The 26,508-nt window shown below is 45.3% G+C and overlaps 1 protein-coding gene across 6 annotated transcripts in view; it reads left to right on the top strand.

Moving 5' to 3' along the window:
* Positions 1-26,508, top strand: part of fhit (fragile histidine triad diadenosine triphosphatase) — a 1,268,452-nt gene that overhangs the window by 905,227 nt on the left and 336,717 nt on the right. For all 6 annotated transcript variants that reach the window (XM_041192493.1, XM_041192490.1, XM_041192495.1 and 3 more), the window contains 2 exons: positions 5,987-6,132; positions 8,623-8,652. In XM_041192493.1, the coding sequence (XP_041048427.1) occupies positions 5,987-6,132; positions 8,623-8,652 (176 nt within the window). The remainder of the gene's footprint in view (positions 1-5,986; positions 6,133-8,622; positions 8,653-26,508) is intronic.

Genomic DNA, 26,508 nt, shown 5'->3' with positions numbered 1-26,508 from the left:
GGAAGCCCGAAAATTAACCCTGTTCAGGCATCGGACAGGAAGGGTGGGTATGGCGGTGCAGCTCCTTCATCAGCAGCTTCCATTTAACATCGGGCACCCCCAATGGAAAGGTCTGACCCCTGCCAGGGCTCGCCGCGCTCCCCCCTGACCTCTCCACCAACACCCCAAACCCCTTCCATCCACGCCCCCCATGCTTCACCTACCCTCTATACCCTGAGGCCCGCAAAACTTACCTGGTCCTGGACCCCCAGGACTTAGGCTGTGGGAATTGCTTTTAGTCCATCCCGACCAATGCAGCTTCTGGCGCTGCAGGGACTAGAGAACTGCTGGTCAATCCAGCCAATAACACTCACTGGAGCGTGAAATCGCCACGGGACAGCTAGTATGGGCAAGGATGTGTTTGCCACTGACTCCTCAGATGGCAGGAAGGGAAACCTCCACAATCTGAGATATCCTGGCCCTGTTCTTGGAACAAAAATTTGAAGGATTTTTTAGTGCTGAGTCAAGGAGGAAAATAAAACCTCAAGACTTGGTAATGGAAATCTCAAACTAAATGTCCATGGCATCAATCAATCAGAGTCAACTTGCCAATCAGTTAATCAATCAGCACCCTTTTCTCATGCAGTATAAATTGTTGTTCCCTTTGAAGTTTGTCATTCTTGTGTCTGTCTTGATGAGTGCAAGATGAAAAGCTTCGACAGCATGTTTCTTTTTCAGCAATACCTAATTTGCTGAATCACCATTGTGGCAAACTGAAGGAATAGATTGTTAGCTAAAATATTGAGATGGATCGAAAACTGGTTGGCAGACAGGAAACAAAGAGTAGGAATAGACGGGTCTTTTTCCGAATGGCAGGCAGTGACTATTGGGGTACCACAGGGATCGGTGCTGAGACCCCAGTTATTCAGAATAAATATTAATGATTTAGATGATGGAATTAAATGTAATATCACCAAATTTGCAGATGACATAAAGCTGGGTGTGAGGGTGAGCTGTGAGGAGGATGCAGAGATGCTTCAGTGTGATTTGGACAAGCTGAGTGAGTGGGCAAACGAATGGCAGATGCAGTAAAATGTGGATAAATGTGAGGTTATCCATTTTGGTAGCAAAAACAGGAAGGCAGATTATTATCTGAATGGCTATAAATTGAGAGAGGGGAATGTGCAACGAGACCTGGGTGTCCATGTACACCAGTCGCTGAAGATAAGCATGCAGGTACAGCAGGTGGTAAAGAAAGCAAATGGTATGTTGGCCTTCATAGCCAGAGGATTCGAGTACAGGAACAGGGATGTCTTGCTGCAATTGTACAGGGACTTGGTGAGACCACACCTGGAATATTGTATGCAGTTTTGATCTCCTTATCTTAGGAAGGATGTACTTGCTATAGAGGGAGTGCAGCGAAGGTTTACCCGACTGATTCCTGGGATGGCAGGACTGACATATGAGGAGTGATTGAGTTGGTTAGGATTATATTGGCTGGAGTTCAGAAGAATGAGGGCAGATCTCAAAGAAACCTACAAAATTCTAACAGGACTAGACAGGGTTGATGCAGGAAGGATGTTCCCGATGGCGGGGGAGTCCAGAACCAGGGGTCACGGTCTGAGGATATGTGGTAGACCATTTAGGACTGAGATGAGGAGAAATTTCTTCACCCACAGAGTGGTGAGCCTGTGGAATTCATTATCACAGAAAGTAGTTGAGACCAAAACATTGTATGTTTTCAAGAAGGAGTTAGATATAGCTCTTGGGGCAAAAGGGATCAAAGGGTATGGGGAGAAAGCGGGAGCAGGCTATTGATTAGATGATCAGCCATGATCATAATGAATGGCGGAGCAGGCTCGAAGGGCCGAATGGCCTACTCGTGCTCCAAGTTTCTATGTTTAATACATGTATTTGAGGAATTATTAAAACATGAATGGATGGGTTTTTGATTCTACTGGAAGAAGAATTGTACAACCTTACAATTTATATCATTCATCTACAAATCGCTGCCTTGATACCACACTGGGCCTACTGAGCCCTTCTTCAATTTCCTGCTTCTCAGTCCAAAGGTTCAGGTCAGTTATATGGGACTGAAAACATTTAAAATGTCACTGCACATGTTCACTTCACCCCAGAATATATTGCAAAATGTTGGACTGGTGTCATAAGTTACATCATTGTAGAGAATTCTGGGCTATATAATTAAAACTGCTATCAGATCCAAAACAATGAACAGAATCCATCACATTATACTGATTTCTATTCCAGATTTCCTAGTGCTTAAAAAAGACTACTGGCCATTGTTTGGACGGGTTTGGCTGACTTCAGTGCATTTTGATTTTCAAAGTTCATTACAACCAGCATATTACACATTTCCTCTTTCTGGTGATTTCAGCAGTGGGCAGGAAAGGGTTAGGGCTGCTTCATGAATTTTTGATTGTTGAGGTAATCTAATTGTGCTGTACACAAGATCTGCACAAGAAAATATTGCTGTTAGTTTTGCTGCCTATCTGTTTACTATAGACCTTGTCATGTATCAAGGAAATTGTGTCCGATGTGGTCCATTGCTGATGGGTTTTATTTAATGGCTTTTTGGATAATTGGTGAATGTTTGTCACGTGCTTATACAAATTACACTGAAGGTTATTTGAGCTACTGTGCATACAATGCTAGAGTATGGTTATGGAACCAGTCAGCACTAACAAAACCCTCAATATATATAGTAGAAGTTACAAGTCTATAATTTCTGTAAGTTTTATTTATTTGCTTTGCTTCAAGGCCTTTGACTTGTCCAATTTTATAGATTTAAGTGTGATTATTGACATTTAAAGCACCAAACCACGCTTAACAGTTTGCTGGCCTATTGTAGTGCAAGTGTTTTTTGATAATAAAGGGCAAAAGAAAGTCCAGGAGAGGAAGAGTGAAAGAGAGATAAAGAGTGAAAGCAAAAAGAGTTTGTGTATGAAAATAGCTTTGGAGATTTGCATTTTTTGTATCAGAAAACAGAAAAAAACATGAAAAAGACTTACAGGTCAATAAAGTGTTGTAAAGATTTTCTATGTAACTCAATGTGATCTAAAGCATAAAAAGAACACAATTTGAAAAAATCATGTCATATTCAGCACATATGTCTGCGCTCAATCTTCACTAGAACAATCCAAAATGAATCCCAGACCCTGTATCTTCCAATGCTTGATATAAGTAAAGACAGAATAAGCACCAAAAAATATTTGCTAGATATAGTCCAACTGAGTATCATGATTTAGAAATAGCCAAAAACAATTTCTGCTCAATCAGTTTAGTTACTTGTGCAGCAAATTGCGACTGAGCCAGGTTGATTTGACATTCATTTGCAGGCGTTAAACCAACATTTCAAGAACAGCCCAATTCAAAATCATAAAGATTTTGGGCTGTGAATCTGCAGTGGAAAATAGTGGGTGCAGTTTAAAAAAAAGCCTTATAATATTGGACTTACAATCAAAACTCCAGAGAGGGGGATTGATAGATTAGTTAAGGCCTTTTCCCTGTTTAATGCATTATAAATAGGAAGCAATATTTTCCGGCAGATCTAGTTTGAATGAGTGACTAAGCAAGTTGTGCTCCAATTTGTTCTCACTCCAATATTTCTCAGTATGAAGTTGAATACTTAGCATTTTACTGGATTGAAGATAAATACAAGAGCAGAATTAAACTGTAGGTCATCACATTATTGAGATTATCACATTATATCCATAAAGGATAAGACATAAACTGAAGTGTGTTACATGGCAACCATGTATGATGCAGTTCTGATACTGTCATAAACTGCAGGAGTGAAGGTTGAGTGGCTCATCAAGCTTATTAACACGACGTCTAATTATTTTCAAATATATTCCAACATCTTTCACTTACAAAGGGACGAATTTTTGCTCCAGAGTTGGGAGTGCAGAGTCAGGAAAATTCACGATTCTGCAAACCTGACTTGGGAGAAAGTGCCAGACAGTTGGATGTACATTCCAGGTTTGGTGGGGGTTTGGGGTGGAGGTGCGGTGGGTCAGTGGGACATGCGGGGGTGGTGGGAGTGCGTGGGTGATAACCGAAGTCAGGCCCGCCACCCCCCGGACACAGTGCAGAGGCAGCCGCAAGGGGCTGCCAGGTGCCGAAACAGTTGTTTTACAAGACTCACCTTGGTGCTCTGAGGCTTTGTTCCAGCTGTAAAACAAAAATCAAAAACAGCCCTCTAGCTCACACCCCAATACAGTCCCATGCCCCATCCATGCCAATTCATGTCGCCTCATGTCCCCCCTCCCACCTCCCATGACCCCTCATACCCACAATGCCAAGCTATGCCCCTCTATCCAGACCCCCAATGACCCTTCGTAACCCCTATGCCAAATTAGTGTCTACTTATGCCAATCCACTGCCTCCACCCACCACCCTTTGCCGGTGCACCCATATCCCCCATGGGTAGACCTCAGGAGCCATGCTAAAATGAAATAAAATGAAGTTCTAAGTTTCCATTGATACCACTATTCATTGGTAGAAACCCACTCAATACACTTAAATTCCTTCAACTACTTAATCTCTTATGAAAACAAACATTTAATTCAAGGACTTAATCCCTTATAAAAGCAAACATTTGTATTTATAGCCCCATATCAAAGACTTTATAATCATTTGGAGCTGTCAATCAAACTGTGAATTTACAGACCCTCCAATGTGATAATGAGAGATTGTGGAATCAGTCATGCAGCACTAATCCTATATGATAACCCTTAGGCTTATGTCACCAGACATAGTGAAATTGCAAGCAGCCATAGAAGACTATTTTTATATTTAAAGGGCTTGGGGATTTAAATGTCATGACAGCTTTACAGTTCCAATACGTTTATCCACTTTTTGGCACATTTGTGTCTAATTTTAACAATTTTAAAAGGCACCTTACCTCTCTCAAAGGGGCAGCTGGACCTATCCAGAATCCTTACATCTACCCTTGCATACTATCCTTAGATCTCCACAAGGTATCCTACCTCACCACATGACTCCAGCAGCTTTAGATCTTTTACTCAACTGTCTAAAGCCCATGAGTCATGTTTTGCACATCCCACATGCAAATTGCATCTGTTTAAAGGCAGCAGCACTTTTATATGTGCTGCAGCCTCTGTGAACCACAGATGTACAACCTAAGACCTGACCCTGTTCCCCAACCCAACCCCTTCCAGCCCTGCAAAAATTTGGACTAAATTGTACAGTTGGAGTCTGTGGGCTAGTTGTATTCCATTTTTAGTGATGTGGTAGCTTCAACAGGTGGCACACTCTTGTTATTGAATCACATGACTTGACCTAAAATTTAGTTGTTGAACATGATGCATATTTCAGTGTTATCAGTGCTGTCATTATCTCTTCAACTTATTGTGCTATGCAGAATATGCCAATCAGTGGATTGGCATATTCTGCGTGAGTGACTGTACATTTTCAGCAATCAACCTCAAGGTACAGTTTAAGAATGATATAAATTAGATTTTGCCAACTGTAACATTATTGCTCAAAATTTCAATGTGTGGTGCTGGATTTGGGAACTTGAAAGCCTCACATTCAAACCAACAGTCTTAAGTCAAACATTGTGACAAATGGAATAATATGAAGGAGGTTTTGATGAAAGGAAAGTCTGTGCAGGGGTGTTTTTGAGTTTTTTTGTTTTCGAAGGAAGAAACACCCTAATTTTTTTCCAAGAAGACCAACCATCAGAAAACTAACTGCTGTAGTGGATCTGGGACTGTTCATTGTTGCCACTAAAATAATATATTGGAATATATATTTCTCTGATTTGACTTTAAAATATCACTTAGAAGCTTACTGAAAACAAATAGATTTTTTTACAGATGACATACAAAAGAAAAGGTTGTCCTGTATTGTACATATTTGTTTCTGATATTAAGTTTAGTTTATTCTTATTGTGATCAAAGATACTTTTTGTAATTCAGATGGCTCTCTTAGTGTGTTTCCTTGACTACCCACAATAAAGATGTGTTAGTTTGTCCAATCAGACCAACGGAACGTTTTCGAGATCTACAACCAGAGGAGCTGACAGACTTGTTTCAGACAAGCCAGAAAGTTGCAAAGGTTGTGGAGCAGCATTTCAAAGTAACATCTCTGACCATTGCCATTCAGGTTTGTAAATTGTGTTTCATTTGAATAGTGAATGAACAATTACCTCACTGAAATATTTTAATTCTGCAACATACAGTACAGTATTGAGAATGATTGTACATTGTGGAATTTGAAGAATGCACACTTCAGTAAGTGCTGTTCAGCCAATAGGTTGAAAGATGTTTACCCGCTGCATCTTCCCTGTCATTTCCCGTGGTTGCTGCATTGAGCATTCAATTGTTTGACTGCCAGTGTGCTGAGTTTCGCATTTATGTAAACATGTTAGAAATGGCTTGCATTTCCAAGACATCATTTGACAGAAATGACATAATCCTAGAAGATTACATTCATTGTTCACTAGAAGAAAGGCAATCAACGGAAACATAGGGGCAGATTGCGAGAGGAAAAAGAATCTAGCCACCTGTCACTGAGCTTTTTCTTAACTTCCATTTTAACTCATGTTTTTAATGCACATCTTGTTCCCAATAGGAGATCCCCATGCTACATAGCTTCCTTCAATCCACAACCATCTTCTTTAATGCCAGGTTTGCTTGCAATCACTAAAGCATTTCCTCCTGTCCCTATTGGCTTTAGCTTTACTTGGACTCCTTGGTGTCACACTCGATCAACTAATGCCCCAATGCCATAGCAGTCACCTTCTCATCATCCTCTGGAATTCAACTCTTCAGCCCAACTTTGACTCAAGACTATAATGAGGGCTGAAGTCAAATGGTTCTGGTAAACCTCAAACTGAACATTGACAAACAGGCTATTGCTAAGTTCCACATTTTAGCACTGTTGATGACACCTTCCATCACTTTGCTGGTCATTGAGAGTTGGCTGATGAGGTGGTAATTGGCCATATTGAATTTGTCCTCCTTTTAGTGGACAGCCCGTCCCTGGGAAACACTCCATATTGTAGTGTAGATGCCAGTGCAGTAAATGTCGTGGAACAGTTGAATCTGGGCACAGATCTGCTGCATTACTGCTGGATATTATTGGGGCTCATAGGCTTTTCAGTGTCCAGTGAACTTACCTATTTCTTGATTCATGTGGAGTGAATTGAGCTGATTGAAGCCTAACATTTGTGATGATGGGGGCCTCAGGATGCACCCAAGAAGGATCATCCATTGGCACTTCTGACTGAAAGTGGTTGTGAATGATTCAGTCTGATCTTTTGCAATGACTTGCTGTGGTCTGCTATTTTTGAGGATGGAGTTGTTCATCAAGACTCCACTTCCCATTAGTTTAATTATCCACCATTATTTGTGACTGAATGTGGCAGGGCTTTGATGCAGAACTTTGGTCTGTTTCATTGGTTGTGGGATCACTTAGCTCTGTCTATAGCATGCTTCTTCTGCTGTTTAGCATGCAAGTAGTAGCTTCACCAGATTGTGGCCTAATTTTCAGGTACGCCTATTGCTGCTATTGGCATGTTCTTCTAAAATGTCCTTATTGGGCTTCAAGAAGCTCAAGGAGTCTCTCTCCTCCTCACGGTCTCTCCTCTTCCACTCCATCACACCCCTCCCCCACCATGGTCACTTCTTTCTCCTCCCAGCAGTCTCTCCCCTCCCCGTGGTGTTTCCTGTTCCAGCAATCTCTCCCCTCTCCCCTCTTAGCAGTCTCCCCCTTCCAGCAGCCTTTCCTCTTCCCGTGATCTGCCCCTCCCCTGTGGTCCCTCCTTCACAGTCCCTCCCCTCCCCTCCCCATGGTCGCTTCCCCTGTGGTCTTATCCTCCCCACGATCTTTCCCCTTGCCATTGTCTCTCCTGCCCCCACTGCAGCCTCTCCCTCCCTGCAGTGTCTCATTTTCCGTGGTCTTTCCGCTCAATGATTTCACCACCCTAGCCCCATCACAGGTTTTCTCCCTCACTCCTCTCTGCTGTGCTCTAAGCCCTGCCTGCCCCCTCAATCCCCATAACCCACAATCTTCTTGATTGTCCTGGGCCATTTCCAGCATTCTCAAGCTGTGGCCTTCTTTCGTAGGCTTTCTTGCTGAGTAGCCTTTCAATCTGGCTGGCTGATGGCAGGAAACATAAAAATATCCTAATGAGGCCCTGACATTAAATTCGACAGTAAATATCGGTGCCAATGTTTTTTTGTCAAATAGCACTTTTTAAAAAGAGGTGAGAAATAATCTTAAAATATGTATTCATTTATTTTAAATAGCAGATATTCACTGTGCACGCTCCTTAGGAAATAAAACAATTTAATAAATATGCTGGCAATTTCGCTGAGAAGTTTGGAAGTTTCTGTTCTTGATGGAATCCTTAGCCTTCAATGACCTGAGTAAGCAGAGGCTGGTTTTCACAATCTTTTTGGAGGCAAATGTGATTTCAGCACCAATATCTTTGCCCAGCTTATCATAAACAAAACTGATTGCAATAGTGTATGACTGTTCAGATCATGTACAGTTGTCATTCAGTTTCAGCTGTTTTCAAATGTAAATCACTGTCAAAGACTTCTTGGGAATCATTAACACCTCATGTTTTTTTCTTGTTATTTCTTGTAGGATGGTCCTGAAGCCGGGCAGACTGTGAAAGTGAGTGCCTTTTAATATTAGTTTTACTGTGCAATGAACAAAATGATTCATGATGTCTTTGTTGGAACAAGAGCTCAATATTTTGAGTTATGAGTCCATACAGCCATATAACTGTCATCTTATCATTTAACGCATAATTGTTTTGGCAATAAAACATTATTTATCATGCTACCAGAGAAAACTAATTTAATATTTACTTTGGTGTCCTTCTGGGAAGAAAATGTATCTTAAAAAGAAATATCGGTAGGTTTATCTTTGTGTTTACTGTGGTTTTGAAAACTAAGCCACGTAAAGGTTTATTTGCAGAGCACAAAGACTTCCAGTGCTGTTTAATACTTTGTGTGAATGTTATTTTCACTGCCCACATGATGAGCTGTTTGGTGAAAAGTGAAGTATCAATGCAGTTGAATGAATCCAGCCATATGCTGTGCTGTAGAAAGAATTCTGAGCTTCTACTAGCAATTCAATCACAAATTAAAGAGATTTCTTGGCACCATGCAGAGAAATTTGCATTGCTCTGACTTCAGAGTGACAAAATGCAATCACTAAGCAACTTCAGGTGATTATCTTCAGCTGAAACTGGAATGTATTCTCCTGTTTTTTTTGAAAGCTGTTGTAAATATTTTAAGCAAAACTTGAATCTCTGCAGCAAAAATTAATTGCTGGTGGCCCACTAAACTACTTACCACCCAACTTCTCTTCCTGGCTCCCATGTTAATTGATATTGTTAATAGTTCACTCTCCTTGGGTACTGTCCCTTTTCTTCAAACCAGCCATCAGCATGTACCCCCTCCTCAAAAGACCAATCCTTGACTGACCTCCAATTTCTTTTTCTTCTCCAAAGTCCTTGAATGTGTTGTTGCATCCCAAGCCTGTTCCCATCTTTACTAGAACTAGAATTTCCATCCCATGTAAAAGTCAAAGCCATAGATGGCATCTGATGTGACTGTGACCACGGTAAACTATACCTTCTTGCCCCCCATTGTTCATATTGCTGGAGTGCACAGATTTAAGAAGCGATGGTAGCATCATGGGAATCTTTTTCATGCAGCGTGTAGTTAGGATCTAGAATGCACTGCCAGAGTGTGTGATGGAGGCGGGTTCAGTCAAGGTATTCAAGAGAAAATTGGATCATTATCTGAAAAGGAAAAATATTCAGGGCTACAGGGAGAAGGTGGGAAGTCGTTCTAGATGAATTGCTCCTTCAGAAAACCAGCACAGACACAATGGGCTGAATGGATTTCTTCTTTGCTGTAACCATTATATAATTCTATGAGTCCATGATTGATTCTCGGCCTGCCTGCAGCCTTTCACGCAGTTGATCACAAAATCCTCCTCAGCTCTTTTCCCACTCCCATACCACCATCTCTGGTGCATCCCAACTTGGCCCTGTTCTGTTTCTCATCTACACATTATCCCTCAGCGACATCATCCAAAAATGCGCCAACTTCCACATGGATGCTGACGATAACCAGCTCTACTTCAACGCCACCTCCTTCAATCCCTGCACTGTCTCAAAATTGTCAGACTGCTTGCTCAACGTCCCGTACTGGATGACCAGAAATTTCCTTCAGTTAAATGTTCCTCCATTTCAATATTCCTCTAAATAAACTCCATTCCCTAGCTACCAACTCTATTTTCCTTCCTGGCAACTGACTAAGGCTGAACCAAACTGCCTACAGCCTTAATGTTATACTTGACCCCAGGATGAGCTCCAACCACACATTTCCACCTCCATAAAATCGCCAACTCTGCCCCACCTCAAATCCTCTGCTGCAAAAAGCCTCATCCATGCCTTTGTTATCTCTAAACTTGATGATTCTAATGCATTCCTGGTTGGCCTCCCATGTTCTAACCTCCAGAAACCTTGCATCAGCCAAAAATTTGCTGCACATGTCCTAAATAGTACCAAGCCCCGTTCATCTATCATCCCTGTGCTAAATAACAAATTCTGGTTTATAGCTAAGCAATGTCTCAACTTAAAAATTTTCACCCTTGTTTTAAAACCCCTTCATGGCCTCATCCCTCCTCTTATCTCTAATCCTGTTCCCCCAAAACCGTCTGACATATCTGCACTTCACTAACTCTGGTCTCTTGAGCATCCACACAAACATACAAATTAGGAGCAGGAGTAGGCCACTCGGCTCCTCGAGCCTGCTCCGCTATTCAGTAAGAGGAAGGTTCAGATTTCCCCTGTCTGCTATATCTCTGCTCCCCAAAGCGTAAAGTGGATTGGGTTGTTGGTCTTCAATTACTGCACTATTGGTGGCCATGCCTTCAGCTACCTGGGCCCTAAACTCTGGAATGCCCTCCCTAAACCTCCACCTCTTTACCTCTCCTTCCTCCTTTAAAATGGTTCCTAAAACCTACCTTTTTGACCAAGCTATTGGCTATCTGCCCTAATATCTCACTAGCTGGCTTGGTGACATATTTTGTTCTTCAATCCTTTTGTGAAGTGCCTTGGAAGATTTTATTACATGAAAGGCACCAGATAAGTTCAAGTTGTTGTTGTTGAGTTGAAGCACATGTTGTTTATAACATGTGCCCATGAAGGTCTAAAAGTAATCACCTGTCCCCCGGCCAGCTGAGTGAGTGGCACAGGTGTTTCTTGGCTACTACTCTCTTCAACAGCCATTCCAATGGGAATTCCTCTATTTACTGACTTCACAACAAAGCATCTCTTCTTCTCTTTCCTCTTCCACCACTCAACAGTGTCTAGTTTTCTCCCCACTCCCTGAAGAGAGCCTCTGGGGCATTATTCACTTTGGGTGTGGGCAGGAAGCTGATGGTTTCATATCACTAGAAAGTAAAATCAGGCAGCATGAGCTGTGAAAGTCAAAATCACCTCCCTCTGTGTCTCTCCCTGTGCTTATCCCTACTGCCTGAATAAGATCCCCACCTCTTTTTCTGTTTCCTCACCTGGATCCCCTATTCCCTCACTTTCTTGATCCCTCGCTTTCTTGATCCCTCTGTTCCCCATCTCCTCAAAAGGGTGGGGTTCGGGGGAGAGGAGAGAGAAGCGGCCACGTACTTCAAAAAGTTTGTCAAAAGTGAGCATGCTTCCCCAGCTGAGACCGTTCAGCAGCTCCATTGACATGTTTGGAGTCGGGCCTCTGAAACGTTTCTGCCCATTCAAGCAATGCAGAAGCATGAAAGCGCCACCAAATGCTGCAGAATTTTTCACCCCTTGGCGCAGACTGCAAATTAATGTGCATTTTAGGGGGCAGCAGAGCAATTGGCCGACTGGACAAGTTGTAGAATTCCCTTGCAAAAGGTGGTCATGGCGCAGTCACTGTGTGAGTGTGAAGCCTCATTTTAGTCTGAAGGTTACACATTGCACAGGGAAGAGGCACTGGACTGAGACAGCTGTCTTTATCTTGTGCAGGAACCAAGGTTTCACATCAGAGTGACACAAAGACTGCTCATCACAACAAGGAGTCATAGGCAAGGAGACATTCTTGGTGCTTTATTTACAACAGTGAACATTATGTACAAGCGATTAACACTGGTGCCCAGACTCTGCATTTGGCCTAAATAGCCAAGTGGTTATGGTATTGGGTTTGTAACCCCAAGATCAAGAGTTCAAATCTCACAATGGCAAATTATGAAACAATGTAACTTCATCTGAGACAGATGGAAACGTGTTTGTACTCGAAAGAGTTACATCTGGTTAACTCCGCCTTCAGACCCTGCAGCGATACCTTTACGTCGAGCCTCCTCCTAGATGGTGTGCCCTGACGACGTACTTCTTCTGACAGGTGCACGGCCTGAATTATGACGTGCAGCTCCTGTTTATAGAACAGAGGGGCCTCGGTGGCTCCTTGCAGGCGTTGCCCGTCTTTTACCAGGACCTGATCAAAGTCTGGAATATGGTTGCCTCACGACGCAGCTCTCCCCCGTCAGGAGTAGCGGCTATCGTCAGAGAGCCGCTGCTCAGGAATCCGCCCCTCCGTCCTTTTCAGTGGTTGGCGGAGAGGAGGGCTGTGGCCGCAGGGGTGAATGGGATCGGGGACGTGCTGGGTGGCGGAGGACTGGGCTGGATGCTCCCACAGGAGTTGGCACGTCGCGCGTCTGTGAGTGTCCAGGTCGCAGTCGATGCCATCCAAGACCTGAGAACGGTCGTGCTCGGACCCGATGTTATTTTGGGTCTTGAGGTGGCCCAGGTGCGCGGTGGTCTTCCGTCTGAACGTTCCCCTGTTCGGACAGAATTCCACACTGGCCCCAAGCCCCGAACCCTCCCTCGGGTGCTGGTGCCCCGCAACATAAGCCACCTCGGGGACATGCCCTCTGTGCCATTTGGCACAGCAAAGAGGAGCTTTTTGTACGGACTGCTGCTGCACACCTTCCATTTTCTCACCCTTGTCCGCCGCCCGGACACGCCCTGGCATGCCTTGTTGCTGTCCGGCTGCGGAGGCCCCCGATGGGAGGCCTTCTACGGAGGTGTCCTCCCCCTTTCTATCAGGGACCTGGGTTGGAGGGTGTTGCATGCAGCAGTCCCTTATAATCATAGAATGCATAGGTTCACGGACTCCCAGGACACCTGCCCTTTTTGCGGTCTTGTGGAGTCCGTGGACCATGCTTATATAGGGTGTGGTAGGTTGCACTCCCTTTTTAGTTACTTGAAGAACCTGTTATTAATGTTTTGTTTGCAATTCAGCCCCACGCTCCTGATCTATGGACATCCGGTGCGGAAGGGGTTCGGGAAGGAGGAGGACCTCCTCGTGAACCTGCTCCTGGGCCTGGCCAAGTTGGCTATTAACAGGTCCAGGCAGCGGGCGATCGACGGGGGAGTCCCGCCCGATTGTTTGTCCCTCTTCCGCGGCTACGTTCGCGGCCGGATGTCTTTGGAAAGGGAGCACGCGGTGTCTGCTGGCACTCTCGAGGCCTTCCGTGCTCGGTGGGCACCGCGGGGACTGGGGTGTTTTATTGACCCCTTTAATCACATTTTGGTTTAAAGTTTGTAAGTTTCCTTTAAACTTTGCGCTTGGTTTTACAGCTGACCTGAATTAGGGGCTGTGCCTGATTTATCCCAATTTTGTTAATTTGGTTTTAACTCGAAAGAGTTACATCTGGTTAACTCTGCCTTCAGACCCTGCAGTGATACCTTTACGTCGAGCCTCCTCCTAGATGGTGTGCCCTGACGACGTATTTCTTCCGTCAGGTGCACGGCCTGAATTATGATGTGCAGCTCCTGTTTATAGAACAGAGGGGCCTCGGTGGCTCCTTGCAGGCGTTGCCCGTCTTTTACCAGGACCTGATCAAAGTCTGGAATATGGTTGCCTCACGACGCAGCTCTCCCCAGTCAGGAGTAGCGGCTATCGTCAGAGAGCCGCTGCTCAGGAATCCACCCCTCCGTCTTTTTCAATGGTTGGCGGAGAGGAGGGCTGTGGCTGCAGGGGTGACCAGGATCGGGGACGTGCTGGGTGGCAGAGGACTGGGCTGGATGCTCCTGCAGGTGTTAGCGCGTCGCGCGTCTGTGAGTGTCCAGGTCGCAGCTGATGCCATCCAAGACCTGAGAACGGTTGTGCTCGGACCCGATGTTATTTTAGGTCTCGAGGTGGCCCAGGTGCGCGGTGGTCTTCCGTCTGAGCGTTCCCCTGTTCGGACAGAATTCCACATTGGCTCCAAGCCCCGAACCCTCCCTCGGGTGCTGGTGCCCCGCAATATGAGCCGCCTCGGGGACATGCCCTCTGTGCCATTTGGCATGGTGCGGAGGAGCTTTTTGTACGGACTGCTGCTGCACACCTTTCATTTTCTCCCCCTTGTCCGCCGCCCAGACACCCCCTGGCGTGCCTTGTTGCCATCCGGCGGCGGAGGCCCCCGATGGGAGGCCCTGTACGGAGGTGTCCTCCCCCTTTCTATCGGGGACCTGGGTTGGAGGGTGTTGCATGCAGCAGTCCCTTATAATCGTAGAATGCATAGGTTCATGGCCTCCCAGGATACCTGCCCTTTTTGCGGTCTTGTGGAGTCCGTAGACCATGCATATATAGGGTGTGGTAGGATGCACTCCCTTTTTAGTTATTTGAAAAACCTTTTATTAATGTTTTGTTTGCACTTCAGCCCCACGCTCCTGATCTATGGACACCCAGTGCGGAAGGGGATCGGGAAGGAGGAGGACCTCCTCGTGAACCTGCTCCTGGGCCTGGCCAAGTTGGCTATTAACAGGTCCAGGCAGCGGGCGATCGATGGGGGAGTCCCGCCCGATTGTTTGTCCCTCTTCCGCGGCTACGTTTGCGGCCAGATGTCCCTGGAAAGGGAGCACGCGGTGTCTGCTGGCACTCTCGAGGCCTTCCATGCCCGGTGGGCACCGCAGGGACTGGGGTGTTTTGTAGACCCCTTTAATCACTTTTTAATTTAAAGTTTGTAAGTTTCCTTTAAACTTTGCGCTTGGTTTTACAGCTGACCTGAATTAGGGGCTGTGCCTGATTTATCCCAATTTTGTTAATTTGGTTTAATTGTTTTGACTCTATAAGAGTTACATCTGGTTAACTAGTTTAATTGTTTTAACTCTAAAATAGTTACACCTGCTTAACCTTCCTAATCCTGCTGCCATTTCTTGGTGCTCCCCCGACATCCACAGTGGAGGTGGAGGCAGCCTGCTGATTGTTATGCCCTGTCTGTGATGACCTTGGCAGGCGTCCTCTGGAGGGCCGAGACCTGGCGGGCCCAGCCTGCTTTGGGTGTCCTGCTGTGTACCAGCTGCACTCTCCTTGGCCTGCGGAGCTGGAGCTGTGGGCATCATAGGAAGAGGGGATTTGGATTGGCTGGACATTCCTGGAGTCACCTGGATGGATGGCCCTAGGGTGTTGAGCTCCTGGTGGTCTTCCCCTATGTGTGCCTGATAGCCCCTGGCTGATTCCTTTAGGGGAAGGGGAAGCTGGAGTGAGATCGAACGCTCTCTCACCCCTCTCGCATTGACACTATTGGAGGCCAACTATTGCATCAGCGATAGAGTTTAGCCTGTGTAGCAGTGTAGGATCGAAGTTCTGGACCAAGGTTTCCATGGCAGCAGCCATCCTGCCAGCATTGACCTCGATGCACTGGTATGCCAGCGCTTTCATTTCAGACTGAAGGTGGACAAACTGCTCCATCGTGCCTTGCAATCTGAGGAGTGCAGCGGACATCCCTTCCTGATGTTCCCATGATTGCTTTTGCAACTCTACCAACTGTTTGAGAACAAATCCAGAGGCTCTTCATTTGACTCAGGCTCAGCAGATTCCTTGCCTCCAGCAGTCCTTCAAATGCCAGTGGCCAAGGATGTCCTTGCCTCCACTTGCTGTGGAACAGATTGTGTTCTGTGCTCACCAGATTGTGATCCCAAGGCTACTCTATATGTAGGTCCCACCGAGGTGTGTGTCGCTGTGCTGGTGGAGGGTGTGGTGAGCGCCGTGAAGGGTCTTCAATGATGCTGTTCTCAGGGTACTTAGTCAAGGTGCTCTTGGCGCTGATGTTGGAGTCATGGTTGCCTGAGGGTGACGTGATAGATGTGCCTCAAAGAGAAAGTAGAGATTATTAGTGCTTGGCAGCTACATTGAACACAGAACAGTAGACTCAGAGTAGTGTTGAGAGAGGGATGATGTGGTGCAGAATCCTTATGCAAGTGTTCCTCACCATCCTCACCGTCACTGCAGGTACAGTCGACAACCCCCACAGCTGGCTCCAAAACTTGACTCTAGAATGGAGTGAGGACCTTGATGTCTGGCAGTCCACCCTCAGTCAGGGACCTCTCCCATTGATTGTGTGCGATCTTATCTGCATAAAGGCAGATGGAGAGAGTGTGTGCAAGGCAAATGCAAGGCCAAATGAAAAGGATGGCAGGTGTGCATGTGTGCTGAGTGGACCCATAGACAGGATGAGGAGGCAGCCTCCAGAGGAGATGAAGCCAGCTGCAGATGAGAGGGTGTGTGAGAGAGAGTGAGTGGTGAAGTCCCGTGAACTGGCAGTGAGTGAGATGCCAGTGAATGTGTGATAGGCTTGTGTGTGGGTAAAGTGAGTTTGATGAGATGATTGACTTACCCTGGTGGCACAGATGTGATCATTCTTCCATTTTCTGCACTGGATAATTAACCTTTTGTTCACAGACTCATTGATGTTTACAGCACAGAAGGACATCATTCAGCCCATCGTGTCCGTGGCGGTCAACTAAGATCTGACTACACTAAACAAATTTTCCAGCGCTTGGCCCAAAGCCCTGGAGGCTATGGCAACGCAAGTGAATATATAAATAGTTCTTAAATGTTACGAGGGTTTCTGACTCAACCACCCTTTCAGGCAGTGAGTTCCAGACTCCCACCACTCTCTGGATGAAAAAATTTCTCCTTAACCCTCTTAATCTTCTTCCTCTTATCTTAAATCTATGCCCCCTGATTATTGACCCCTCTACTAATGGAAAAAGTACCTTCCTATCCACCCTATCTATGCCCCTCATAATCTTATACACCTCTATCAGGTTCCCTCTCAACCTTCACTGGTCCAAGAAAAACAACTCCAGCCTATCCAATTTTTCCTCATAGCTCAGACCCTCCAGCTCAGGCAGCATCTGGGTAAATCTCCTCTAGACCCTCTCCAGCGCTGTCACATCCTTCCTATAATGTTGTGACCAGGACTGCATGCAGTCCTCCAGTTGGGGCCTAACCAGTGTTTTATACAATTCCAGCATAACCTCCCTGCTCTTTTATTCTATGCCTCAGCTAATAAAGGCAAGTATCCCATATGCCTTCTTAACCTCCTTAACTACCTGCCCTGCTACCTTCAGGGATCTGTGGTTATGCACACCAAGGTCCCTCTGAACTTCAGTACTTCCAGGATCCTACCATTCATAGCGTAATCCCTTACCTTGTTGGCCCTCCCCAAGTGCATTACCTCACACTTTTCTGGATTGAATTTCATTTCCCACTTCTCTGCCCACCTGACCAGTCCATCCTCCTGTAGTTTATGGCTATTCTGCTCACTATTTACCACCCTACCAATTTTCATATCATCCGCGAACTTCTTGATCGTACCCCCTATTTTTAAGTCCAAATCATTTACGTACACTACAAACAGCAAGGGGCCCATCACTGAGCCCTTCGGAACCCCACTGGAAACAGACTTCCAGTCACAGAAACATCCCTCTACCATCACCCTCTGCTTTCTGCCTCTCAGCCAATTTTGGATCCATTGTGACACTTTGCCTTGAATCCCATGGGCTCTTACTTTCTTGACCAGTTTGTCATAAGGAACCTTATCAAAAGCCTTGCTAAAGACTATGTTTCCTCCCTCAATAGCCTGGGATACATCTCATCCAGGTCTGCAGATTTATCCACCTTTAAGACTGCCAAAACCACCAGTACCTCCTCTCTCTCTATGTTAATTTCTTCTAATATTTCACAGTCCTCCACCCTGATGTCTATACCTGCATCATCCTTTTCCATTGTGAAGATCAACACAAAGTATTAATTGAGGACTGTACCAATATCTTGTAGGCCCACACACATTACCACTATGGCCCCTAATTGGCCCTACTCTTTCCCTAGTTATTCTCTTGATCTTTATATATTTGGGTTTTCCTTTATTGTACCCACAAATGCTTTCTCATGCACTTTCTTAGCTTTCCTAATTTCCCTTTTAAATTCCCCCCTGCACTTTTTATACTTCTCTAGGGACTCTGCCATATTGAGCCTTTGGTAATTACCATAAGCTTCTCTTTTTTTCTTAATCCTAACATTTATGCTCCTTGACATCCAGGATTCTCCAGACTTGGTCCCCCCTTTGTCTTTATGGGAACATATTTGCCCTGTACTCCCTGTACCCCTTGAATGCCTCCCACTGCTCTGGCACAGTTTTATCTGCAAGTAGCTGTTCCCGGTCCTCTTGGCCCAAATTAGTAAAATTAGCCTTTCCCCAGTTTAGAAATTTTATTCCTGGCCCAACCTCATTCTTTTCCATAACTACTCTAAATCTAACTGAGTTATGGTCTAACTGAGTTATGGATTGTGTGCAGCGTTGGCACTGACCACCTCTGCCACCACCTCCCACACCAGAGTGGTGGGACTGATGGGCCTCCTGTGGTCAGAGTGGGGGTAGAGAACTTAGTGATGGGTGGGAGGGTGAGCTGTGAGGAGGATGCAGAGATGCTTCAGTATGATTTGGGCAAACTGAGTGAGTGGGCAAATGCATGGCAGATGCAGTATAATGTGGATAAATGTGAGGTTATCTACTTTGGTGGCAAAAACAGGAAGGCAGATTATTATCTGAATGGCTATAAATTGAGAGAGGGGAATGTGCAACGAGACCTGGGTGTTCTTGTACACCAGTCACTGAAGGTAAGCATGCAGGTGCAGCAGGTGGTGAGGAAGGCAAATGGTATGTTGGCCTTCATAGCCAGAGGATTTGAGTACAGGAGCAGTGATGTCTTGCTGTAATTATACACGACCTTGGTGAGACCATGCCTGGAATATTGTGCACAGTTTTGGTCTCCTTGTCTGAGGAAGGATGTACTTGCTATAGAGGGAGTGCAGCGAAGGTTTACCCGACTGATTCCTGGGATGGCGGGACTGATATATGAGGAGAGATTGAGTCGGTTAGGATTATATTCGCTGGAGTTCAGAAGAATGAGGGAGGATCTCGTAGAAACCTATAAGATTCTAACAGGACTAGACAGGGTAAATGCAGGAAGGATGTTCTCGATGGTGGGGGAATCCAGAACCAGGGGTCACAATCTGAGGATACAAGGTAGACCATTTAGGACTGAGATTAGGAGAGATTTCTTCACCCAGAGAGTGGTGAGCCTATGGAATTCGTTACCACAGAAAATAGTTGAGGCCAAAACATTGTATGTTTTCAAGAAGGAGTTAGATAGAGCTCTTGGGGCGAAAGGGATCAAAGGATATGGGGAGAAAGCGGGAGCAGGCTATTGAGTTGGGTGATCAGCCATGATCATAATGAATGGTGGAAGAGGCTCGAAGGGCCAAATGGCCTACTCCTGCTCCTAGTTTCTATGTTTCTGTGAACAAAAGGACAAAGGGAGTGTTTATGGTAGTGGTAAGGGCTAAAAAATGGTGCTAATAGTGGCATTAAGGTAAGAAAGCAGAATGTGATAATAGCAGAACAAGGGCAAGAACTGTGTGAAAGAACAATGTGGAACAAGTAACAGATGGCCCTTTTGGGGTGGGGTGGGGGGAGGAGACCGTGGTGAGAAAAAAGGATAGAAAATGGGATAAACGGGGGACAAAAAAGCGATAAAACAATGAATAAATAAATAGAAATAAAAATGTAAAAAGTAGATAAAAAATGAAAATGAATGTAGAAAATGTGGATTAAAAAAGGGGTGAGGATAAAGGAGACAGTTCATGGTTTGAAGCTGTTGAACTCGATGTTAAGTCCCGAAGGCTATAAAGTGCCTAATCGGAAGATGAGGTGCTGTTCCTCCAGTTTGTGTCGGGCTTCGCTGGAACATTGAAGCAGGCCAAGGATGGACATGTGGGCATGAGGGCAGGATGGGGTATTGAAATGGTAAGCAACAAGAAGGTCTGGGTCATGCTTGAGGACAGACCGAAGGTGTTCCGCAAAGCGGTTACCCAGTCTGCGTTTGGTCTCCCAATGTAGAGGAGACCACAATGGGAGCAGAGAATGCAGTAAACCAAATTGAAGGAGGTGCAAGTGAAGTGCTGCTTCACTTGAAAGGAGTGTTTGGGCCCTTGGATGGTGAGGAGGTAAAAGGACAGGTGTTGCACCTTCAGTGATTGCATGGGAAGGTGCCATGGGAAGGGAATGTGCTGTTGGGTTGATGGAGGAGTAGACCATGGTGTACCAGAGGGAACGGTCCCTACAGAATGCTGATGGTGGGGGAGTGCAGGGCATGAGGGGAAGATGTGTTTGGTGGTGGTATCATTCTGGAGTTGGCAGAAATGGCGGAAGATGATCCTTTGAATGTGGAGGCTGGTGGGTGAAAAGTGAGGACAAGCGGGACCCTATCATGGTTCTGGGAGGCAGGCGAAGGTGTGAAGCGCAGGAGATGGGTCGGACATGGTGGAGGGTCCTGTTGACTACAGTGGGGCGAAAACATCAGCTAACGAAAAAGAAAGACATGTCAGAAGCACCGTTTTGGAAAGTGGCATCATTGGAACAGATATGACAGAGGCGAAAGAACTGAGGGAATGGGATGGAGTCCTTACCTGAAGTGAGGTGTGAGGAGCTGTAGTCGAGGTAGATGTGGAAATCGGTAGGCTTGTAATGAATATTGGTGGCCAGTCTATCACCAGAAATGGAGACAGAGGTCAAGGAAGGGAAGGGAATTGTCAGAGATGGACCATGTGAAGGTGATGGAGGGGTGGAAATTGGAAGCAAAATTGATACATTTTTCCAGTTCCAGACGAGAGCACGAAATGGCCCCAAAACAGTCATCGATGTACCGAAAAATGAGTTGTGGGAGGGGGCCTGAGTAAGACTGGAACAAGGATAAAAAAGTGCGTGGAGAGCGGCGGAGACGCAGGACAAAAGAGCGCGAGGAGAGAGGCGGAGACGCAGGATAAAAGAGCGCGAGGAGAGCAGCGGAGACACAGGATAAAACTGAAAAAGTGACGTCATAGGAAAGCTGTGACCTGATTGGTTAGTAGGAAATCTGCACCAAATTTGAAAAAAAAACACTGCAAAGCTAATTAATAAATAATTAACTAAGTCGAGATGGCTGGGCAGGTGATGTGCTGTAGCTGTATGATGTGGGAGCTGACAGATCCCATTGCGAGCTGCAGTGACCAAATCTGTAGCAAGTGTTGGTTGCTGGAGGAACTCCGGCTCAGAATTGATGAGCTGGAGTCCGAGCTCCGGACGCTGTGGCAAATCAGGGAGGGGGAGAGTTACCTGGACACTTTGTTTCAGGAGGCGGTCACACCCAGTAGATTAAGTACCTCAAATTTGGTCAGTGGTCAGGGTCAGCAGGGTGTGACTGCAAGTGAGGCAGGTAGAGGGATTCTGTGTTCAGGAACAGAGGAGCCTCAGCTCTTGACCTTGTCCAACAGGTACAAGGTACTTGCTCGCTGTGTGGATGAGGAACAGGGCTGTGGTGAGGATGAGTCAGCTGACCACGGCACCGTGGCACAGGAGGCCATTCAAGAGGAGGGAGCAAAAAGACAAGTGGTAGTTGTAGGGGATTCTATAATTAGGGGAATTGATAGCATCCTTTGTAAGCAGGATTGAGAGTTCCGCATGGTATGTTGCCTGCCTGGTACCAGGATGAGGGACATCTCTGGCCAGCTTGAAAGGATTTTGGAGAGGGAGGGGGAGGATCCAGTTATTGTGGTCCACATCGGGACAAATAACATAGGTAAGACTAGGAAAGAGGGATTATCAGGAACTAGGAACTAAATTAAAGAACAGGTCCCTAAGGGTTATAATCTTGGGATTACTACCCGAGCCACGTGCAAATTGGCATAGGGACACGAGAATAAGGGAAGTAAGCACGTGGCTAAAGGAGTGGTGTGGGAAAGAGGGGTTCCATTTCATGGGGCACTGGCATCAGTATTGGAACAGGAGGGATCTGTACTGTTGGGACGGTCTCCACCTGAACTGATCTGGGACCAATGTTCTAGCGAAAAGGGTAAATAGGGTGGTCAACAGGACTTAAAACTAGAAAGTGGGGGGGAAGGGAAGGGTAAAACTTGAAGAAGTATGACCAATGGGAAACAAAGCAGCAGGTTAGCCTGTGGGGGGGAGGTGGATTCAACTTCATGGAAAATTATGAAAAAACTGAAAAGGAAGAAGAGCCCAGGAGAGGCTATTAAATTCTCCAGAACACAAAATAGGACAGAATGTTTGGAAAGGGCTAGGAATCTAACTTCAAGCACATCAGATAAAGGGACGACAATGAGAAGGGGGATGGGAAATATAGGACTGAAGATGTTGTATCTGAATGCACGCAGTATACAAAATAAGGTAAATGAGCTTGTGGTGCAGATTGAAATTGACAGGTATGGTGTGGTGGGCATTGCGGAGTCATGGCTGCAGGTGGATCAGGACTGGGAGCTAAATATCCAAGGATATACATCCTATTGAAAAGATAGGCAGGTTGACAGAGGGGGTGGGGTTGCTTTGTTAGTAAGAAATGAAATTAAATCGATAGCAAGAAATGACGTAGGGTCAGATGATGTAGAATCTGTGTGGGTAGAGTTGAGGAACCGCAAAGGTAAAAAAACCATAATGGGAGTTACGTGCAGGCCTCTGAACAGTAGTCAGGATGTGAGGCACAAGATACACCAGAAGATAGAAAAGGCGTGTAAGAAAGGCAAGGTTACAGTGATCATGGGGGATTTCAATATGCAGGTAGACTGGGAAAATCAGGTTGGTAGTGCATCCCAAGAAAAGGAATTTGTGGAATGTCTACGAGATGGCTTTTTGGAGCAGCTTGTGGTAGAGCCCACTAGGGAACAGGCAATTCTAGATTTAGTGATGTGTAATGAGGCAGATTTGATAAGAGAGCTTAAGATGAAGGAACCTTTAGGAGGAAGTGACCATAATATGATAGAATTTACCCTGCAATTTGAGAGGAAAAAGCTGGAATCAGATGTAACAGTATTACAGTTGAATAAAGCTAACTACAGAGGTATGAGGGAGGAGCTGGCCAGAATTGATTGGGAGATGAGCCTAACAGGAAAGACAGTGGAACAGCAATGGCAGGAGTTTCTGGGAGTAATTTGGGAGACACAGCAAAAATTCATCCCTAGGAAGAAGAAGCATACGAAAGAGAGAATGAGGCAACCATGTCTGACTAGGGAAGTCAGGGACAGCATAAAAGCTAAAGAGAAAGCATACAATGCGCGAAGAGCAGTGGGAAGCCAGGGGATTGGGAAGCCTACAAAGACCGACAGAGGACAACTAAAAAAGAAATAAGGAAGGAGAAGATTAAATATGAGGGCAAACTAGCCAGTAATATAAAAGAAGATTGCAATTTTTTTTTAGATATATAAAGCGTAAGAGAGAGGCAAAAGTGGACATTGGGCTGCTGGAAAATGATGCTGGACAAGTAATAATGGGGAACAAAGAAATGGCGGAGGAACTGAATAGGTACTTTGCGTCAGTCTTCACAGAGGAAAACATGAGTAACATCCCCAAAGTTCAAGAGAGTCGGGGGGCAGAGGTGAGTATGGTGGCCATTACCAAGAAGAAGGTGCTAGGAAAACTGAAAGACTGGAAGGTGGATAAATCACCTGGACCAGATGGATTATACCCCAGAGTTCTGAAGGAGATAGCTGAAGAGATAGTGGAGGCATTAGTGGTGATCTTTCAGGAATCACTGGAGTCAGGGAGGGTCCCAGAGGACTGGAAAATCGCTAATGTAACCCCCCTGTTTAAGAAGGGAGTGAGGCAAAAGATGGGAAATTACAGGCCGATTAGCCTGACCTCGGTCGTTGGTAAGATTTTAGAGTCCATTATTAAGGATGAGATTTCAGAATACTTGGAAGTGCATGGTAATATAGGGCAAAGTCAGCATGGTTTCATCAAGGGGAGGTCATGCCTGACAAACCTGTTAGAACTCTTTGAGGAGGTAATGAGCAGGTTAGACAAAGGAGAGCCAATGGATGTTATCTACTTGGACTTCCAGAAGGCCTTTGACAAGGTGCTGCACAAGAGGCTGCTCAGTAAGATAAGATCCCATGGTGTTACAGGCAAAGTACTAGCATGGATAGAAGATTGGCTGTCTGGCAGGAGGCAGAGAGTGGGGATAAGGGGGTCCTTCTTAGGATGGCAGCCGGTGACTAGTGGAGTTCCGTAAGGGTCAGTGTTGGGACCACAACTTTTCACTCTATACATTAATGATCTATATGAAGGAACTGAGGGCATTCTGGCTAAGTTTGCAGATGATACAAAGATAGGTGGAGGGACAGGTAGTATTGAGGAGGCGGGGAGGTTGCAGAAGGATTTGGACAGGTTAGGAGAATGGGCAAAGAAGTGGCAGATGGAATACAACGTGGGGAAGTGTGAGGTCATGCACTTTGGTAGGAAGAATAGAGACTATTTTCTAAATGGGGAGAGAATTCAGAAATCTGGAGTGCAAAGGGACTTGGGAGTCCTAGTCCAGGATTCTCTTAAGGTTAACTTGCAAGTTGAGTCGGTAGTTAGGAAGGCAAATATAATGTTGGCATTTATTTCAAGAGGTCTGGAATATAAAAGCAGGGATGTGCTGCTGAGGCTTTATAAGGCTCTGGTCAGACCACATTTAGAATATTGTGAGCAATTTTGGGCCCCGTATCTCAGGAAGGATGTGCTGGCCCTGGAGAGGGTCCAGAGGAGGTTCACAAGAACGATCTCAGGAATGAAAGGCTTAAGATATGAGGAACGTTTGAGGACTCTGGGTCTATACTCGATGGAGTTTAGAAGGATGAGGGGGGATCTGATTGAAACTTACAGAATACTGAAAGGCCTGGATAGAGTGAACGTGGGGAAGATGTTTCCATTAGTAGGAGAGACTAGGACCCGAGGGCACAGCCTCAGAGTAAAGGGAAGACCTTTTAGAACAGAAATGAGGAGAAACTTCTTTAGCCAGAGAGTGGTGAATCTATGGAATTCATTGCCACAGAAGGCTGTGGAGGCAGGTCATTGAGTGTATTTAAGACCAAGATAGATATGGTAAGGGGATCAGAGATTACGGGAAGAAGGCGGGAGAATGGGGCTGAGAAACCTATCAGCCATGATTGAAAGGCGGAGCAGACTCGATGGGCCGAATGGCCTAATTTCTGCTCCTATGTCTTATGGTCTAAGGAATGTTCCACATACCCCATAAAGATACAGGCATAACTGGGGCCAATGCAGGTACCCGTAGCCACACTTTTTATTTTGAGGAAGTGAGACAAGTTTAAGGAGAAATTGTTCAGTGAGAGAACAAGTTCAGCCAGATGGAAGAGAGTGGTAGTGGATGGTGATGAGCTCATTGGCGATGAGCTAATGACCAGATAATCTCTTTCAGTGATATTGGTTAAGGGATAAATATTGGACAGGGCATTGGGGCAAAAAAACTCCCCAGTTCTTCTTCAAAACAATTCCACAGGACACTTTTTGTCCACCTGAAGGGGCAGTAGGGCCTCGATTTAACATCTCATGCCATAAAACTGTACTCAAGTGCCAGCCTTGAAATGTGCTCAAGACCCTGGCAAGATACTTAGGCCCACAATCTTCTGACTCACAGGTGAGGTTAATGCTACCCACTGATCCAAGCCAACAATAACAACAGTAACCACACATTTCTAACATTTGTATTCATGAGCTTGCTGGTATTAGCTTCTATTTTTTTTCAGCTGGAATCCATAATTAATGAAACATACCCCGTTGGCTTAGTAGAGACTTAACACATACTACCTGCAAATGTTCAGGATTTTGGTGATTTGTTTAAAGTGTAAGATTCTCAGAGAAATCGAAAATTTATCACACAAAAATAGTTTTAAAAACTGCTGCTTGGTGGAATGTATGGTGACAGCACGGAGTAAGTGGCCTGTGATATGTCTGCATTTAATGCGTCTGAATAAAACTGCTGTCTGTGTGCTGAATGTCTGTATTTTATCTTCTTCACAGACCATATTTCAGTGAACTAAGCTGCAGCACTTCTCAGAATGAGCCAAATTCAAGCATTCCCAGGCTTGATTTCCAATTTTGTTTTGACAGGAGTATTTGCCATTCTGTCAGGTTAATCTGCTTCATGCTTTACTTTACTGAGCACCATCTTATCAACATGCTTGAATATATCAACTGAGCCATACCAGTCAGGTGAAAATATCCAAAAGTGAGAGAACTTATTTATAACTCAAGCTGTTTAGTTCAGCTATGTCCACTTGTGTTTCTTTTTCATATTATGGATTTTACATTTTGTAATGTACCATGAACAGTTAA

The sequence above is a fragment of the Carcharodon carcharias genome, chromosome 7, assembly GCF_017639515.1.
Source record: "Carcharodon carcharias isolate sCarCar2 chromosome 7, sCarCar2.pri, whole genome shotgun sequence".
In the NCBI taxonomy this organism is placed as follows: Eukaryota; Metazoa; Chordata; class Chondrichthyes; order Lamniformes; family Lamnidae; genus Carcharodon; species Carcharodon carcharias.
The sequence above is the reverse complement of the archived record's forward strand: the minus strand, read 5'-3'. Positions and strand labels throughout refer to the sequence as shown.